The sequence below is a fragment of the Elephas maximus genome, chromosome 7, assembly GCF_024166365.1.
Source record: "Elephas maximus indicus isolate mEleMax1 chromosome 7, mEleMax1 primary haplotype, whole genome shotgun sequence".
Lineage (NCBI taxonomy): Eukaryota > Metazoa > Chordata > Mammalia > Proboscidea > Elephantidae > Elephas > Elephas maximus.
In genome coordinates this window covers 64,294,045-64,312,896 of record NC_064825.1, presented here as the reverse complement: position 1 = coordinate 64,312,896, position 18,852 = coordinate 64,294,045, and the positions used below count along the sequence as shown (strand labels likewise).

Below are 18,852 nucleotides of genomic sequence, written 5' to 3'. Positions count from 1 at the left end.
CAGGTGGGGGATCGGAGAGGATTTGGGTTGGGGAGTATGGAGAAGGATGCAGAGTGTGAGCTGAGGCAAGCAGAGAATCTGGGGTCATCCTCTCCACTCAAATAGTTGTTTTCCTGAGTTGCTTCTGTGGGAGTCAGAAGCATTTAGAAATCACTCCACCCCATCCCCCCACTCACCGCCCCCAAGTGGAGATGAGAGAAAGGGGCGCCCCATAGGTGGCTTTGGGTCTTGGGGAATGTAGAACTCTGAGCTATACAGGATACCTTCTGGGTGCTTTGTGCCCAAGTATTTCAGGCTGGAAGGACTAGGACTGTTTTTTCTCAAAAGTGGGGGCTTGGGTCAAGTTGTAGGACGCTGCAAACAGGCGGAGCACCAAGGTTCTCAGGGCTGGAGTGGGCAGGGGGTGCGGGGAGCTGTGTGTTTGGTGCAGGGGGCTACACGGGGGGCGTCCCCGCCAGGCTGACAGCCGCCTTCGGGCCACCGCGGCCGCCCCCTCTCTGCCCGCGCCGAGAAGGAGGAAGGGAGGGGGCCGGGCGGGGCAGCACTGCCCCCCGCGCCGCCCGCCCCGGCCCGGGGAGGACCGTGTGAAAATGAGGCTGGGGCGTGGGGGGCGGGCCGGGCCGGGCTGGGGGTGTCAGAGCACCGCGGGCAGGGCGCCCGCACATACCTCCACGAGTCGCCACAGCCGCCGCGCTCCGCCGCCTCTGCCCGCAGCCTCCGCGCCATCCATGGGGGTCGCGGGCCGCGGCTGTACCGGGGCTGCCCCCGCGCTGGGGCTGCTGCTGCCGCTGCTGCTGACAGCGGTCTTACCGTCCGGCTGGGGCCGCGCCGCAGGGCCGCCAGAGGGTGAGTGTCCGGCCGTGCGGCGCACCTGGCACGGCATGGGGGGCGTGTGGGGCCGGAGCCGGGAAGGGCTGCCCTGGCTCCCCTCGCTGCGTCGCCCCGAGCCGGGCGGGCCTGGCTGGGGGCTTAGCGGCGAGAACCCCGCGTGGCCCCGGCTCCCCTGGGGCCCTCGCCCGCCGGCCAGGCCAAGGCACCACCACCGCTTGGGCCAGAGGCCCAGGGCCTTCGTCCCGCAGCCCGGCCTCGGACCCGAGGCTGATGACATTTCCCGCCGCCCCGGGTCCCCGGAGAGCGCCTGCTGGTCAGACTCTCCTCGGCAGGCAGGCGGAGCAGGAAGGAGGGTGTGGGGTCTCAGGTTCTCACTGTGTAAATGGGGAAACTGAGGGTCCCGGCCAGGGTATGTCTGTGAGGCCATGGCAGCTCTACCTCTTCTTTCTTCTGGGGCCGGGAAATTCTGGGAGCTCTAGGAGTTCCAAGGACTTTTCTGTCTACAGAACAGATCCGGGATCTGGGAATAGCCTTAAATAGCCCTTTTAGCAACAAGCCTAGGTTTTCCACAGCTGGAGATAAGTACTCAGAATGTTCTGCCCTAACTGGACTTGCAATACTTTCAAAACACTTTTGTTTTTAATCAACATCCTGGAGTGGTGTCAATGCAGGAAATACTTCTGCCAAGGCTGCTTTCCAGGTTGAGAGGGGTGGGCAGCAGAGGGCGGGGGTGTGAGGGAGACACCATTCCCTCTTTGCACAATCTGAAGGCTCAGGTCAGTGTCTGCTCAGAGCCCAGAGCAAGCTTTTCCCTGTTACTCCAAGCCCTGAGAAAGCTTGCAGATAACTGCTGGGTTTTCAGAACTTTTTTTGCTAACCCGGTTTTTCCTTCCTTCAGCAGGCATTGTTTATTGCCTATTCATGTGCCAGGCACTGTGCTTGGCATGACAGACACAGACTCAGTTTGTTGTCAAGACACCGTCTAGTTGAGGAAACAGGCAGGAAAATAGGCAGTGACAACCCCCTGTGATATGTGCTAGAATGGAGATGAATGTGGGAGCACCTGGTGGAGCACACTTTACCTACACTGGGAGTCACAGCGGGCTTCCTGGAGGAGGTGGAGCTGTGCTGAGTCTTGAAGGACAGTGGATGAGGGTGGGGATATTTCAGCCAGAGGGAACAGGTTGTGCCTGGAAACAGGGGCCTGGAAATGGCGTGGTTCGTTTTAGGGGGTCCTAAGCAGTTTGGATTTCAAGGACTGAAGTGGGGCAGGTGGGTGGAAGATGGTGCTGGAGAGGGGCCAAGGCCAGCTCATGCAGGGCTTGGAGCACTCTACCAGGAGCTTGCTGTGGTGTTCTTTTGCAGATGTGGACGAGTGTGCCCAAGGGCTGGATGACTGCCACGCCAATGCCCTGTGTCAGAACACACCCACCTCTTACAAGTGCATCTGCAAGCCTGGCTACCAGGGGGAGGGCAGGCAGTGCGAGGGTAAGTGACTTGGGGGCCAGTGGTGGGTGGGCCAGAAAAGGAAGCTCCTCACCTCCTTAGCTCTCATAGTGGCTACTCATGTTGACTAAAGTTCTACCCCTCCCCAAAGTCACATCACCCAACCCCTGTAATGTATGTCAGAATCGTAGAGGTCTAGGAATGTTAGGTCTTCCCCAGAGCTGATCACACACTTTTATCTGACTTTGTATTGTTCCTTATGTCTAGCTTCTGAAAAGAAAACGGGATGCTTTAGTGTCTTTCGGCCCTATTCAGCTTGGAAGCGGAAAGTAAATATCACATTGACCAGGAGAGCTACACCTGCCAGAACAGGGCTGATCCTGTGCCTCCATGGGGCTGTTTGTACCCTTGACCTACAGCCTTAAGTGCTGAAGTCCTGCCCTCTCCTCTCAGCACTGGAGGCTCCATCTTGCCTGTGACTGGGGTCTGTTTGGGATCTGATCTGCCAAGCTTTAGAGCTAGCTACATGAAGGGCCTGCCTTGCTTAGAGCCGCAAGTGTACCCTGGAAAAATGTGTGCAGAGGGATATTTTAAGTCTTTTAGAGTTACAGGTTTTGGAGCCTGAAGCCTGGACTCTGCCGTTTTGTGTTCTGGGCCGCTGGGGATTAGCTTACTGTCACAAACTCTAAGTTCAGAACTGGCTGGAGACTGGGCACTCATAGGAGGAAGCTGTGCCTGGGGATGGAAATTGCAGCATGTCAGAGCTGGCAGGGCTTTTCAGGGATTTCTGGGCCAATCTCATCACTCATGTACAGATGGGGACACTGAAGCGCAGGAGAATCAGGAAAGAGATTTGTGACCATGATCATACAGTTAGTCTGTAGGTGAAGGAAGGTCAGGTCTCACCCCAGCTCTGTCCCCGGCCCCATGTCTCTGAGATTCACTCAGCCTCCCTTCCTGCACAGGAAAACTATAAATATTAGGATCTCTCATGCTCCCTTTGGTTGCATGAGAGATCCTAATATTTATAGTTTTCCTGTGCAGGAAGAAGCTTAAAATCAAAGAGAGTACATTGAACTCATCTCTGCAAACTCCCCCCTTGCCTGTAGATCCTACCTTGATAAGTGTGTTCAACGCCCTTTTTATCCCAAGTTTTCGGTTCTTTATAATTTGGGCTTAGCTCTGGTGGAAATCGATCTTTTGAGTTCTTGCAAAACTCATAAACGTAGTGAGTAAGAAAATCCCTTCCAGACACTTTAAAAGATGCTTTAACTTCTTTAGGGCAGGAGGAAAACATTTAATAAACATCTATGGCCTAGTATTCATATCCTTACATTTCAAACCAATGTTTCATATATGACCTTTCAGTAACAAAGACTCTTGGTATCGGAACAGTGTGTAATATCCAGCCGTGCCTGGTACATGGTAGACACTCAATAAACATTCTTGTTTTTAAATAGATGAATGTGTGAGATAGGCTTAATAACTAGCACGCTTGACAAAGATCTTTTCTAACAGACAAACCCGCAAGTGAAATATCTAAATACAGAATGTATTGATGATCAGATAGCTGCGTGATTGTCAGTGCTTTTGTAGCATTGTCTCCTTGTCTTCTCAGCTCAGCTGAGACATGAGATTTTCAAAATGAATTTTATTAAAAAGGAAGGGAAGGCTAAAAGAAAATATAGACAGCAAATAGGAATAACGGATGGGATTATAATGGACAAGTTGGGATCTTGTGGTAGTTAAAGACCTGGCTAGGGAAATCATTCAGGAAGCTCTCCTTTATGCATGGGGTGCAAAGTTCCTCCCTTTCCCAGCAGGAGAGGAGTGCTCCCAGTCAGGTTCATAGCAGGTGGGGCTGATGGCTCATTCACGAAGCCATTGTGTTTCTCCAAGTTCATATTTACCAAGAAACAAGCAGCCATCTCTCTCTTTCTCTGCTCTATGTCATGGCAAGCCAAAGGGCCATCTCCTCCAGAAACATCCCTCTGCCCATCTGTCTATATGACACTCCGTCCCTATTAAATATTCTATTTGCAGTACTGGAATTCACGTTAGTACCTTGATAGACAGGGGAACGTTCACTTTTCTATGTCCTCCAGTCACTGTATACTCTCTGGAGGCAGAAATGGTGCTATCGGTTTCTTTTAGATATAGTACATATTTAGTAAATGATGTTGAATGACAAGCAGCAAGATTGCCTTACTCTTGGCTTTTGGGTTTGACATATTACAAATGAAATTGAATTGCTAACAGTTTGTAGTTGAAAAATCTACTATTTAGTTTAAAATAGCTAATGATTGATTGGCTTTGTTGCATTATACATTTAAATGTGTTTAAAAACAACTTATTGTAATAAAAAGGCAAACAGCACAAAAATGTGTAAAATTAAAGAGGCTCCTATCTCTTTACCCACAAGTAGTCACTGTTAACAGTTAACACCAAAACCCTGCAAGGACTGGCTCTTTAGAATACTTGCAGTATTTATAAACCTAGAAGTAAGGTTGAATTTCTTGGTACAGGAATCTAGTATTAGAAATTTTCTTCCAAGAATGAAAAGGAGAGAAAAGGAAAATTGCAAGGATTAAAAATGTACATATTCAAAGATGTAACTCTTTTATCTATGTTTCTTGGCCCATTAGGTTTTAAGTCTTTTGGGCCCAACCCGTGGTATCGTTTGTGCTGTGATCATTGACAGCTTCATGCTTATGTTTAAGTTCAAGGATGGGAAGTAGGTTTGCCCAGAGTTTTATTCTCCACAACAATGCTGAGAAATGAAAGTATGGGCCCAGAATAAGTAGTTTTTAAGATAATGTGATTCATAAGTGGCTTTAGATAAATGTTTTGTTCCAAATGGTCTTTCTCGTATTCCAGACTTTGGGGATCTCAGCAATCAGTATCCATTAGATGTCCTTACCTCTCAGTTTAAGGAACTGAATCAAGCTTATTTATCAAGGATGAATCTAAACTTGGTCTTTGTATAAGGAGCTGGATTTTTCCTAAAACATTTTTTTATTTTGAAGTAATTTTAAACTTCAAAAAGTTGCAAATGTAACACAGAGTTCATGTATATCCTTCACCCAACATACCCTAATGTCAACAGCTTATATAACCACAGTACAGTTATCAACACTGGGAATTAACATTGGCACAATACTAGTAACAAAACTACAGATCTTATTCAACTTTCTCTGGTTTTTCCTAATGTCTTTTTTCTGTTCCATATCTAATCCAAGTTCCCACATTACATTCATTTATTGGGTCTCCTTTGCCTCCTCCAATCTCCTACAGTCCCTCAGTCTTTCGTTGTCTTTCATAGTGTTGACATATTTGATGAGTACTGATTAGTTCTTTGGTAGAATATCTTACGTTTCCTCATAAGATTGAGGTTATGCATTTTCTGCAAGGTGAAAGTCCTATGGAGTAGTTCTACTCTGCACACGGGAGGTCGCTATAAGTTGGATTGACAACGACTACCACCACCACCACAGAGTGTCTTACTGTATCACATCAGGGGCACACAATGTTAAAAGTTCCATTACAGGTGATGTTAACCTCGATCACATGGTTAGGACAGTGTCTGTTGGGTTTTTCCGTTGCAGTTACTATTTTTCCCCCTTCGCAAGAGGAGTCCTGGTGGCACAGTGGTTAAGATCTCACCTGCTAAGCAAAAGGTCGGCCGCTCCTTGGAAACCGTAGGGGGCAGTTCTACTCTGTCCTATAGGGTCGCCATGAGTCAGAATTGACTCGATGGCAACAGATTTTTTTTTTTTTTGGTTTGCAAGAGTTACATGGGAGATACTTTGGGTCTATGCCAATATCCTTTTTCTCCTTAAATCTTCATCCACAGATTTTAGCATCCATCTGTGGAGCTTCCTTCGACAGTTATTACTGTGGTATGTTCCTAATGGTAATTTTGTATTTCTCTCTTTCCTTCAACATCTATTAATTAATTCTTGTATAAGGAAGAGCTGTCCCTTCTCATACATACATACATACGTAAACTCATTGCTGTTGAGTCAACTCTGACTTGTAGCAGCCCTGTAGGACAGAGGAGACCTGCCCGATAGGGTTTTTAAGGCTGTAATCTTTACCGAAGCAGAGTGCCACATCTTTCTTCTGTGGAGCAGCTGGTAGGTTCAAACCACTGACTTTTCAGTTAGCAGACAACCCTGCTATGCCACCAGGGCTCCTTCATACATACATACATATATACACACCATTAGGGACTCATAGGTATTTATTTTATTCTATTTATAGTTATTTTTTAAATTTTGTCTCAAATTGTTCCTACTTTGGCCGTTGGGAACTACTTCAGGTTGTCTCCTGTGTCCTTTTGACACGCACCTATCCTTTTTTGAGAAATTCCTATTCTCCAGCACCACAAGATGTTCTAGACCCATATTTCCCCCCTCCATCCCTGGAATCAACCATTTTTCCAAGGACCCTGTTTCCTTTTATTGGAAAAAGGTATATAGAAACCAAGACCTGAATGCTAGGCCTTGCTACTGGGCTATCGTTGCTCCTTGGGCCTCTCAGGAAATATATCTATATGTGCTAACCCTCACATCCACACATAGCCCTATTTATTTCTCTATATACCAGCTATCTAGGCTTGGAATCAGGAATATATATATATCCACAAGTTACACTAAAACTCCTGATTCCAAACCAATACCACAAGGTTCATACTAACCTCCCCTTTCCTTATTTGTAACTTCTTTCTTTAACAGTGAGAGACCGGGCTCTCATATCTACGATATATTTACTTACTTGTTTATTCCTAGTATATACATAAAGTGTTTTACAAAGTTAATATCCGTAGCTTTGTGAGAAGCAGGCTTGCTAACTAGAGTGCAGTATTTCTATACTTTTTTTTAGCCTCACGGTATCCAGTCAAGATGCCTTTTCCAGTTTCTTAAAAAATCAGTTGCTGTGGTGTTAGCTCCAACTCTTGGCAACCCCATGTGTGTCAGAGTAGAACTGTGGTCTATAGGGTTTTTAGTGGCTAAGTTTTCAGAAGTAGATTTCCAGGCCTTTCTTCTGAGGTGCCTCTGGGTGAACGAACCTTCAACCTTTAGGATAGCAGTTAGGCATGTTAATGGTTTGCACCACCCGGGGATTCTTCAAAGTTACTTAGATTAGTACTTTTCTCCCCCATCCCCTTCAGAATGGTTATATTATTCATTTATAATGTATTTGTTTCTCCTTGTATTCCATTTTTTAATCCTCTTCCATCCCTCACTCCTGCTTCCTGTTGCTTTTATGTATATACGCATATATGTAAAGCATTACTATGGCCTAAAACAATATAAAAAGGTATAATCAGAGTTTTGCTTCTTCCTCATTCCTGCTACCTTGTTCCCATTCCCCCTTCTCTCCACCCCTTTCCTGACCCTGTCTTAGCCATCTAGTGCTGCTGTAACAGAAATACCACAAGTGGATGGCTTTAAAAAACAGAAGTTTATTCTTCCACGATCTGGTAGACTACAAGTCCAAATTCAGGGCATCAGCTCCAGGGGAAGGCTTTCTCTGTCCGCTCTGGAAGAAGGTCCTTGTCATCAATCTTCCCCTGGACTCGGAGCTTCTCTGCACAGGAACCCTGTGTCCAAAGGATGAGCTCTGCTCCCAGCGCTGCTCTCTTAGTCACATGAGGTCCCCATCCCAAGTTTCAGGATCCCATTTCTTCTCCACCAATGCCCTCACTTTAACGTCAGACATTTCTGAAGGTTGGCAATTGAGTTGGCATTGTAATTCAGTCACTCTTACAGTAAGACTCTGGGTTTGGTTTTTGGCAATATCAGCTCTGTTACTATAAGAAATAAGGCTTTATTTCAAAGCACAAGTGGAAACTTTGAGGTCATTTATGTGGCACTTGAGCTTTGACTCTAAAGCCCTGAGTGCATCTTTCTTTCACCAGTTTGTGTAGTGAAAGTAGGACCAACAAACCAGCTTCCTTATTGTTCTTATTATGACAAAACTGTAGAAAGATACTACACATGTGTTCACCCAGAGCGTCACCTTTCCCCAAAGCCTGATCTATTGGTGGTGATATTTTGCATATTTGTATCGCCACCTCACCCACGGATTAGCAGTGCCCTCTTTACTGCTGGAAGCAGAGTCATCAACATGTTTAAGACTAACCAGACTTGAGAGCTAATTTAGAAAATTCATCCTTATAATTTTGTTTCTCTACACCCAGTCTTGGTAGCAAATGCCTTAGGCTGGGTTCTCTAGAGAAGCAAAACCAGTAAAGTGTACAAATATATATATATACCCGTTGCTGTTGAGCTGATTCTGACTCAGAGTGACCCTATAAGACAGAGTAGAACTACCCTCATGGAGTTTCCAAGGAGCACCTGGGGGATTCGAACTGCTGACCTTTTGATTAGCTGCTGTAGCCCTTAACCAGTACACCACCAGGGTTTCCATAAATATATATATAGAGAGAGATTTATATTAGGAAATGGCTCACGTGATTGTAGAAGCTGGAACATCCCAAGCCTGTGGATCAGAATAGAGGCTTTTTGTGATTCACGTAGCTGCAGGGATTGGCAAATCCAAGACTGGCAGGTTGGAGAGCAGGGCTCTTGCTCACAGGCTGTGAAGATTGATGAATCCCAAGATCGGCAGGTAAGCTGCTAGCTGAAGTCCCAAGAACCGGAGGTCAGATGAACAGGAGCCAGCTGCAGGGTCTAGAGCAGGCAAAAGCCAGAACATCTGCTTATATTTGGATGCAGGCCACATGCCCAAGGAAACTCTCCCTCAGCTGAGTGGCTACTCACAGCAGATCCCCTCATGGAGGTGATCAAATATAAACACTGAGAATCATGGCCCAGCCAAGTCAACACACAATCTCAACCATCACAGACCCCCTGTAGGTAACCGGTCTCATTTGTTTCTGGTTTATCCTCCTTATATTTGTTTTGCACTAATAAGCAGATACATGTATATTTCATTTTTTTTCTTTTTAATAACTTTATTGATGTATATATAATTTAAATACCATAAAATTCACCCATTTGAGTGTACAAATCAATGATTTGGTGTATTAGCTGAATTGTGCTTTCATTATCATAATACAGTTTTAGAACATTTTCATCAATCATAAGATTTCTTATGGTTGGGATCATAACAGAGTGTCCTGGACAGAGCTGGAGAAAAATGTAGAATAAGGTTCAAACGCACAAAAAAAGACCAGACTTGCTGGTCTGACAGAGACTAGAGAAACCCTGCGAGTATGGCCACTGGGCACCCTTTTAACTCAGTACTGAAGTCACTCCTGAAGTTCACCCTTCAACCAAAGATTGGACAGGCCCATAAAACAAACAGTAATACATGCAGCTTAACCATGTACATGAGTATAAATAGGCACACCAGCCCAGGGGCAAGGATGAGAAGGCAGGAGGGGATAGGAAAGCTGGATGAATGGAAATGGGGAACCCAAAGTTGAGAAGGGGAGAGTGTTGACACATGACGGGGTTGGGAACCAATGTTACAAAACAATATGTGTATTAATTGTTTAATGAGAAACTAATTTGCTCTGTAAACCATCATCTAAAGCATTAAAAAAATGTCCCTCATGGCCATGGGCAGTTAATCCTTATTCTCAGTCCCAGTCCTAGGCAACCACTAATCTACTTCTTGACCCTATAAATCTGACTTTTCTGCACATTTTATATAAATGGAATCATATGATACGTGATCGTTTGTTTTTGGCTTCTTTCATTTACCATGATGTTTCAAAGTTCATTTGTGTTATAGTGTATATCAGTATTTCAGTCCTTTTTATTATTGAATAGCATTCTGTTATATAAATATACCACATTTTATTTATCCATTCACCACTTGGTGTACATTTGGGTTGCTTCTTCTTTCTGGCTATTATGAATAATGCTGCTAGAACATTCACATGTCTTTGTGTAAATATGTTTTCATCTGTCTTGGGTAGATTCTAGAAGTGGAATTGCTGGGTTATATGGTAAATTTATGTTTAACTTTTTAAGAAACTGCCAAAATGTTTTCCAGAGTGGCTGTTCCATTTTACATTCCCACCAGCAATATATGAGGATTCCCCTTTCCCTACATCCTAACCAACATTTATTAATGCCTATCTTTTTTTATTATCCTAGTATGTGTAAAATTGTATCTCATTGTAGTTTTAATTTGCCCATGATGTTGAGTATCTTTTTTTGCACATCTTAGCCGTTCACGTGTCATTTTTGGTGGTGTCTATTCATATCTTTTGCTTGTTTTAAAATTGGTTGTTTGTCTTCCTTTTATTGAGTTATAAGAGTTCTTTGCGTATTATGGATAGAAGTCCTTTATAAGGACTTATTTTCTCCCAGTCTATGGCTTGTCTCCTTTTTTAAAATGGCATCATTTTTAGTACAAATTTTTTTAATCTTTGTAAAGTCCAATTTATTTTTTTCTTCTTCTATGGGTCATGGTTTTGGTGTTGTATCTAAAATCTTTATTTAACTCAAGACCGCAAAGGTTTTATCACGTGTTTTCCTTTAAAAGTGTTACAGTTTTAGCTTTTACGTTTAGGTCTCTGATCCGTTTTGAGTTAATTTTTGTATGTTTAATGACGTAAGGGTCTAAATTCATATTTTCCAGCACCATTTATTGAAAAGAATATCATTTCTCCCAATGAATTCCCTTAGCACATTTACTGAAAATCAAGTGACTATAAATATAAGAGTTTATTTCTGGACTCTCAATTCTGTTCCATTGATTGATCCTTATGCCCATACCATATGTGTTGACAACTGCAGCTTTATAGTAAGTTTTGAAATTGGGAAGTAAAAGCCCTTCACATTTGTTCTTTTACAAAATTGTTTTGGCTCTTCTGGGTCTTTTGCATTTCCATATAAATTTTAGAATGAGCTGGCCAATTTCTGCAAAAAAGCTTGTTGGAGTTTCATTTTTTTTTTTTTTTGTATCCTCTTCTTTCTTATATGAAGGGTAACATACTCTTGCATTTTCCTTTTTTTCTTTTAATAGTATATCCTGGAAATCACTCTAGATCACTTCATAGGGATCTTTTTTTTTTCCATTCATTTTTAAAGCTTCATAGTACTCCATTGAGTAGGTGCACCATAGTTCATTCTCCTGTTCTCCTATGTTTGAGCATTTGTTTCCAGTATTTTGCAATTACAAACAGTACTGTGGTGAATAACTTTGTGCCTATGTGTTTTTCTGTTTTGGAGATATATCTCCCAGGTATATTCCTAGAAGTGGAATGACTGGATAAAAGGTAAACGCATAGGTAGTTTTGTTAGAGATTTCTCCCTAGAAGGATTGTGCCAATTTGTATTCCCACCTTTGTGCCTGTTTCCCCATAGCCTGGCCAAAAGAATGTTTTGTCATCCTTTTTAATTTTTGCCAGTCTAATAGGTAAGAAATTGTATCACAGTGCTGTTTTAAATTCCATTTCTCTAATTATAAATATATTTGGACTTTTTTTTTTTTAATGATTGAGGGCCACTTTTTTCTGAATTATCTGTTCCTGTCTTTTTTCCCATTATTTTCTATAAACAGCCATATTTCTTGACTCTCTTTTATGAGAACTGAAACTTATTTGGTGGAAATGGCCTGCTTTATTTGGGAGAATTATTGCAGTGTGGTTTGTGTAATCTGAAACCTAGCCTTTAAGAAGCAAGCTTTGAGTGGAATTTCTGGTAGGTTTTTTCTGCAGAAAAATCCAACAAGTGAGGTGTTGGAGCGGTGAATGTAAAAGATAATGCCAACTCAGGAGTAGACATGGTGACCTTTTCTTCATATCAAAGATTTGACACTCGTCTGATTTACTTCTGGTTTCATCCTCAGACATTGATGAATGTGGAAATGAACTCAACGGAGGTTGTGTCCATGACTGTTTGAATATTCCAGGCAACTATCGCTGCACTTGTTTCGATGGCTTCATGTTGGCTCATGATGGTCACAATTGTCTTGGTAAGGAAAACGTTTAGAAATGGTGATTCTCCTTTACACATCTTCCAGCACCCCACCCCTTTCTTTCCTTCGATGAAAACATGCTCATTAAGACAAAATGCAGAATAGAGACTTATGTTTTCTGCTCACCGAGAGATCAGACTCTCTGATAGAAAATCAGATAAAGTGTTTTTAGTTTTTATGTGATGATTCATAATATAAATCTTCCATTTGCTTGAGGAGATGGGTGGATAGGGTCATTATTATTTATTGATTTTCTAGCATCTTTTGTCACTTTTAAGATTTTTGGTCTTATATTGAAAAGATCCTTACTTATAACCATTTCTTTAGTTCTATAAGTGTCTCCATTCTGGACTTAGGTAGAGCTCCTTGTTTTGAAAGACTCCAAATGTATACTTGGATTCCAGCTGGGTAGACCCCCTCTTTTTTTTTTTTTTTCTTTTTAAAGAGAGAGAAAAACAGGAACTTTCCACTAACATCTTCCTAGTATTCCACAAAACAGAAACATCTGCTGGAGTTTCAGTTGCTGAGTTAAGGACTGCAAAGGGTGTTGTTTACATTGGTTCTTTATCCAGGAATAAAACAAATCTTAGAAATAGCAGACAATTGGATGGGGTTGAATGTTGGATGATCTTAGAGGATACAGCACACACACCTGGCAGGCAGGTCTGTTTGCATCCCCCAAACAAACCCAGTGCTGTTGAGTCGATTCTGACTCATAGCGACTCTATAGGACAGGGTAGAACTGCCCCATAGATTTTCCAAAGAGCGCCTGGTGGATTCGAACTGTGGACTCTTTGTTTAGCAGCTGTAGCACTTAACCACTACACCACCAGGGTTTCTGTTTGCATCCCAGTGCTACTTATATCAGTTGTACAAGAAGACATCATAGGAAACACATGGCCTCCACTGTCAAAGGATCCTGATGGCCCTTCCTGTGGTTGGCATGATGATGTCCATGTAGCAGACTAAGGAGCAGCTTGGGCCAGGCCCTTGCTCTGTGGGGACAGCTATTCACATATCCCCTTATGGTGCATAGGAATGACTACTTGATCAAATGCTTTGAGATCAGCATAAAAGACACTGGATATGTAGAACTTGTTTTTTTGAGTCATAGTGCTCTGAAGCAAGGGAGGGGAGTATTTCCTTTTGGACTCAACCCTTGTATGGCCTTTATTCCACTTTAGTGTCACCTGGAGCCCTGTCCTCATATAGACTCTGTCCCTTCCTGCTCCATGTGAGAAGTCAGGCTCTTAGGTGCACAGACCACTTTGCCTTCCAAGCTGCAGTGAGTCAGTAAGATCTGATTGAGGGCTGGGGGTTCAATAACCCCTCTGCATACTTTCTGAGCAATCAGTACCACAAAGGGACACATTTTGAGAACAGGAAACAAATCAAGATCGATTTAAAACTCAGAAAAATGAAATCACTTTCAGTGTCGGATTTGTCAGGAAGTATGTAGTATGTTTTTACCATTTTCAGAGGAAATCTCATTCTCCTCTGATTGACCAGCAGTGGTATTTTGCTCCTGTGTTCTAATCCACAGCCTGGTTGAGAGGGCCACAGTTACGGGGGAAAGAGTGTGAGCCTCCTAATAGCAAATTGCTGAACCATCTGAGGGTTAAGAACGTGGGCTGGGGCTGGGTGGGGTGGCTCTGGGTCAGAGTTTACCCAGAAATCCTGAGGCCAGAGTCTTTCCTTGCCTTGGCCGCTAACACAGATATTTCAGTAGAGTATCTCCATTTTCCCTCCTTGGGGTTCCTTTGTGAACTTTGTAGCTAAGGACCCCTGAGCCTTCCCTGCCGCACAGACATATCTGAGCATCTACTGAATATGTCTGGAAGGGCTAAGGATTCTTTAAAAGGAAAGCACCAGAAAATAAAGTGGTACATTTAGAAACTCAGGACCGGCACACATAGAGACCTCTCTGCCATTCAGACTTGCAAGGGCTGAAGAATTTTGTGACAAGAAAGCAGCTCAGAGCCAAATACTGTTCAGGACTGGCATTTCCTGTGTTCTCTGGAATGACCCTTTGCTTCTCCTTGGCCCCCTAACGACACATTAACCACAAATATGTTAGCCAGAATATACAGGTGTAAACACCATTTAGCTGTGGCATATCACCTGAATGAAGTTTCTATTTATTGAGTCTCGGAGAGTACATCACAGCTATTTGGTGTTACAGTAGAGTTCTCAACCCTGGCCACATGTTAGAATCACCTATGAAGGAGCAGCTGGAGCCACAAAGTTTTGAAAATACACCACTGCCTAGGCTTCATCCAAGACCGGTTATATCAGTATCTCTGAAAGTGGGGTTGGACATCAGGATTCTAAGGTGCAGCCAGGGTTGAGATCCACTGTTTCATAGTCTGGAGAAACTCATCCAGCCTAGTGAACAACATCTGTGTATGTAAACACACACACACACACACACACACACACACACACACACATTTCGTATTTATCCAGTCATGGTGCATCACCCAGCTTCATGACATGGTCCTAATTGCTTTGGAGAAAAGAAATCGTGGGTTAAATGTGGAGTAGGGATGTGACAGCTCAGAGGGAAGTATGCCTTTACTCAAAACCAGTCCAGAACTTGGTGTTCAGGAGACAGAGCTCTCCTGCTCACCTGGAGTCGTCGCTGTGGAAACTTAGGCCAGGTGTGTTCCAGCATGGCTCATCCTCAGGAATGTGCTTCTTTTACCCTTGGCATAGAGAAGGGCAAGTTTGTTAGACTTCAGGGCATGGCCTGAGTCCCATCAGTTTAGTCAGGCATCTGCTTGGTAGTGTGGGAGGACAGATGATTGTAAGATCTGAAGCTTGAAACCAGATAACAGGTATTTAAATGTGAATTTTCTTGTTACAGATGTGCCCAGGAGCTAGTGATAGGCACGTGAGAAGTTAGGCTGGAGAAGATTACTTTTCTAGCAGCCTTCTCCTTGAGCCTTTGTCCTGTCTGAGACTTTACTGAAGTTTCCTCTTCTTTGGCTCTAGTGATGCTGTGCTCTCTTGCTTCTTTGTTCATTCATTGAACAGTCAATGAGCAGCTGCTATGTGTCAGGGCTGGGCTAAATACCATAAAAGTCTGACCTCAAGGAGTTTGCAATCTAGTGGAGATGGATAAGATTTTGAGAATGCAATAAGGTAAGTGTGCACAGGGTATTACAGGACACAGTGGGAGGTCCCCTAGGGTAGCCTTGGGGTTGTGGTAGAAGGCAGGTCAAGGAAGGCTTCCTCCCTCCTTGCCTTTTTGCCAGCTCCTTTTCTGGGGCTTCAGCTCCTGGGACACAGACATTCTCTAGAATTCTCCCTCTGGCTGTCTCCTCCCTGCTCCCCTTCTCTACCTTCCCATACTCCTACCTTTGGCTTTCTCATCTACATCCATCACTTTATTAGGCAACTACAAGTAAATGATTTTCAAAGCTGTACTTACAAGCTCAGATTCTCTTCTACCCAGCCGCCTCGGGTTTCCTGCTGCCCCTGGAATATCAGCTTCCTGCCTTGGTTGGGGCCCATCATAGCTTCACCCCAATTTTTGTACCTAGCGCTGCTTTCCCTCGTGTTTCTCAGCCAAAAGGCCTCAGCGTCAGCTTCCGGTCCTCTAACAATGCCCCATCACACGACCCACCAGGCTTCATGCCCTGCTGGCACCAGACCACGGTGCCTTTTCTATCTCATCCATTCTGGGAAATCCCACTGCCAGGCCCCAGGTCCAGCCCCCATCAGCTCTAGCCATGGGTATTTCAGGCATGTGTGAAGCTGGACTCCCAGGATTTCGATTTCTTCCCTTTCTCTGTGTCCTACCCTCAACTGCCACTTTATTTTTCCCAAAGCAGGATCTGAGCATGTCCCTTTCTGCTCTAGTGCTTTCCAACTGCCTTCCAAATTAAGTAGGAAATTCTTTGCCTGGTATTCAAAGTCCTCCAGTGTGACCCTCATCTATCTTCTCAACTTTATCTCCTGTAACTTCCCTACATGTACCTTGTGCTCCAGCCAAATTGAATGACTCACTGTTACCTGAATAGACTTCATGCTTCCCAGCCTATGCTATTGCTCATGCTGTGTCTTCTGCCTGGAATCCCTTCTCCTGATTTATAACTAAAGAAATTCTTAAGATCTGTCTTTCACCAGCTTTTCCATAAAACCCATCCTGATACCCTACAACCAGATGTGACCTGTTTCCTTTGTGCCACCTTTCCCCTTATCTCATAATTATTTGTATGTTTGTCTCCCTCCCTCTACTGAAGGAAATGCTTCTAGAAGGAAGGAATTCTATCTTGCTCATCTGTATCTTACTGTCTCCTCTTGCATGGTGCTTTGGAAACAGAAGTGTTCAGAAAATGTTTACTGAACTGGTTCCCTTGTGTTCATGTGGGGCGCCTTGCTAAGTGAGCCCCAGACCCATGAGGGCTGGGTTAATCTTCTGTGGGCCCAGTGGGCTGAGATTCTGAGAGCTTCTGTGATATGAGGACCCGAAGAGGGGACCTCATCTCTGCTTAGCAGGAGCCGCTGAGCTCCTGGGCAGGTGGGGTGTGTAAATAGTCAAAAAGCAAAAGCGGATCCTTTTCTCCTTCTAGATGTGGACGAGTGCCTGGAGAACAATGGCGGCTGCCAGCACACCTGCCTCAATGTCATGGGGAGCTATGAGTGCCGCTGCAAGGAGGGATTTTTCCTGAGTGACAATCAGCACACGTGTATTCACCGCTCAGAAGGTACCTCTGCCCTGCTGTGGGTAGTGAGCAGGGCCACGTCTTAGACCTTCCCCCAACAGAGAACTTAGAGGGAAACATGGGGTATAGAAAGTTCTGGAGGCTTGAGGACTAGTCCAGACTCTTCTACCGGGTAACTCTGGGCAAGTTATTTTTGCTTCAACTTTCTCACCTGGCAAAATTGATGGGTTGGATTGGGTGAGCACTGAGGTCCGTTCGAACTTCACATTCAAACACGAGTAGATAAGAACATTTCAAACATGAGTAGGTGTCTCAGGAGAAATATAATGGATGATGTGCCAAGTTTTTAAAAAAGGTGCTGGAAACCGCAACACTAGTACAAGCCTGCTCCTTGCTCTGTGTGGGTAGGGAGGGGGCTGGATCCTTCCTAAGGAGACTTTCAATGAATTGCTCTGTTTTCAGCCCCAAGCTAGACCTGGCCCTTCCCTATGCTTTGCCTTTTTGAGCTCTGAGCCTCTGGGGTTCTGTGGGGCTGATGAACTCCCTCCTCCGACTTGGCTGTCTATGCTGTGGCTTCTTTCACCTCATGTTGTCCAGGGCTGCATTACCCAATAAGTAATGTATGCATGAGCCCAGTTGTGGCTTCCCACCAATCTGCAGTGCACAATTTCACCTGTTCCTCACCACCGCAAAGACGTGGTGAAAGCCATGTGAAATTGCTTACCACAGATTAGCAAGTAAGTACAATTAAGCCCTTGTGAGCCTTGCTTAATGCAAGCCAGTGCATATGGTGCTTACTGGTTAATCCGCCCCTGCTGTCATCACTTACCATTCCTCCATACATTTGGGTACTAAGAAGAATTGTCAGAGAAGACACCAGGGGCCGGTGGGTTTGATGCCTAGTATCACTCATGAGTCTGCTCTTGCTCAGTGTTTGGGGCAGGGGAGTCATACACACTGGCTCTAATTAGGCAAGTTCTTATCTCATGCCAGGTGTGGCCTTTGACAGAGTAGCAGTTGGGTTTCATTTTTCTGCCTGGTTCTCTGGACTCTTCAGTATGCACTGTAGTCTTGTCCGAAGCAGGCAGAACTCGCAGTGGGAATGAAATTAAGACGCCAGCAACACAGAGGGATCCAAATCTCAGGTCATCTCCCTTTTTTGGCAGCTCCAAGTTGCCTCCTGGGAAGTCATTCTGACTTTCTTTTTAGCTGGCTGGGGAGGAAGCTCAGTGGTAAAGCCATTGTCTGAAAACTCGGAGAACTGACTCCACCCACTCACAAAGCAGCTTGTAGTGATTACGACCATCTATTATCCTTGCATGTCTCCCCTCCTGCAAGCCCCACCCACGTACTGATTACAGCTTCAAACTGCAACACTCCCATCACAGAAGTAAATACAAAAGCAGTTCCTTTCTGTACACTGTGTTTTCTAAATTTTCTACAATTCAGACATTCTTGGGTCCCCTGAAGGGTATTTAAAATGAACATATCCGTCTGGAATTAAAACCAAAATCCAAGACTTTGAGTTGTGGTCTGGAAGCACTCTCTGTGATTTTCTGTTGCGTTTCAACCTGGTTCCTTGGCAAATAAACCCATAGTGGTTCGAGCTGACAGATTACAGCTTTTTGTAACTGAGACCCTTTCCGGTCTAAGGTTTTAACTCTTCAGATGGAACAACCTGTAAATAGTTCCTCTAAGATTTCTGCCTTGATTTGCATATTAAACCCTTCAAAATTGCCTTAAAATAGACCTTAAACCCCACCGTTGACTCCCTAAAAGTGTTTAAAAGAAGGTAATACTGCAGGCTAGTATCTTCTAGTGTTGCTGCTGTTTTTAATAATTAAATAGTATTAAATATTTAAACAATTATTAAAAAAATGTTATAATTTTATGAAATGAATAAAAATATTTAACAATTATTTACTAAATGCTCTTCAGTCTA

At 44.1% G+C, this 18,852-nt stretch overlaps 1 protein-coding gene across 4 annotated transcripts in view; it reads left to right on the top strand.

Annotated features, from left to right (window-relative positions):
- The first annotated feature begins 445 nt into the window (after positions 1-445).
- The window catches only part of SCUBE2 (signal peptide, CUB domain and EGF like domain containing 2), a 103,449-nt gene continuing 85,042 nt past the window's right edge, over positions 446-18,852 (top strand). For 2 of the 4 annotated variants that reach the window (XR_007518201.1, XM_049890328.1), the window contains exons 1-4: positions 446-846; positions 2,197-2,319; positions 12,112-12,237; positions 16,818-16,952. Coding sequence is in view for 3 of the 4 variants with exons in the window: in XM_049890328.1 (XP_049746285.1) it covers positions 591-846; positions 2,197-2,319; positions 12,112-12,237; positions 16,818-16,952 (640 nt within the window). In the remaining variant the exon portion in view is untranslated. The remainder of the gene's footprint in view (positions 847-2,196; positions 2,320-12,111; positions 12,238-16,817; positions 16,953-18,852) is intronic. The other 2 variants (XM_049890327.1, XM_049890329.1) reach the window with 2 other exon arrangements.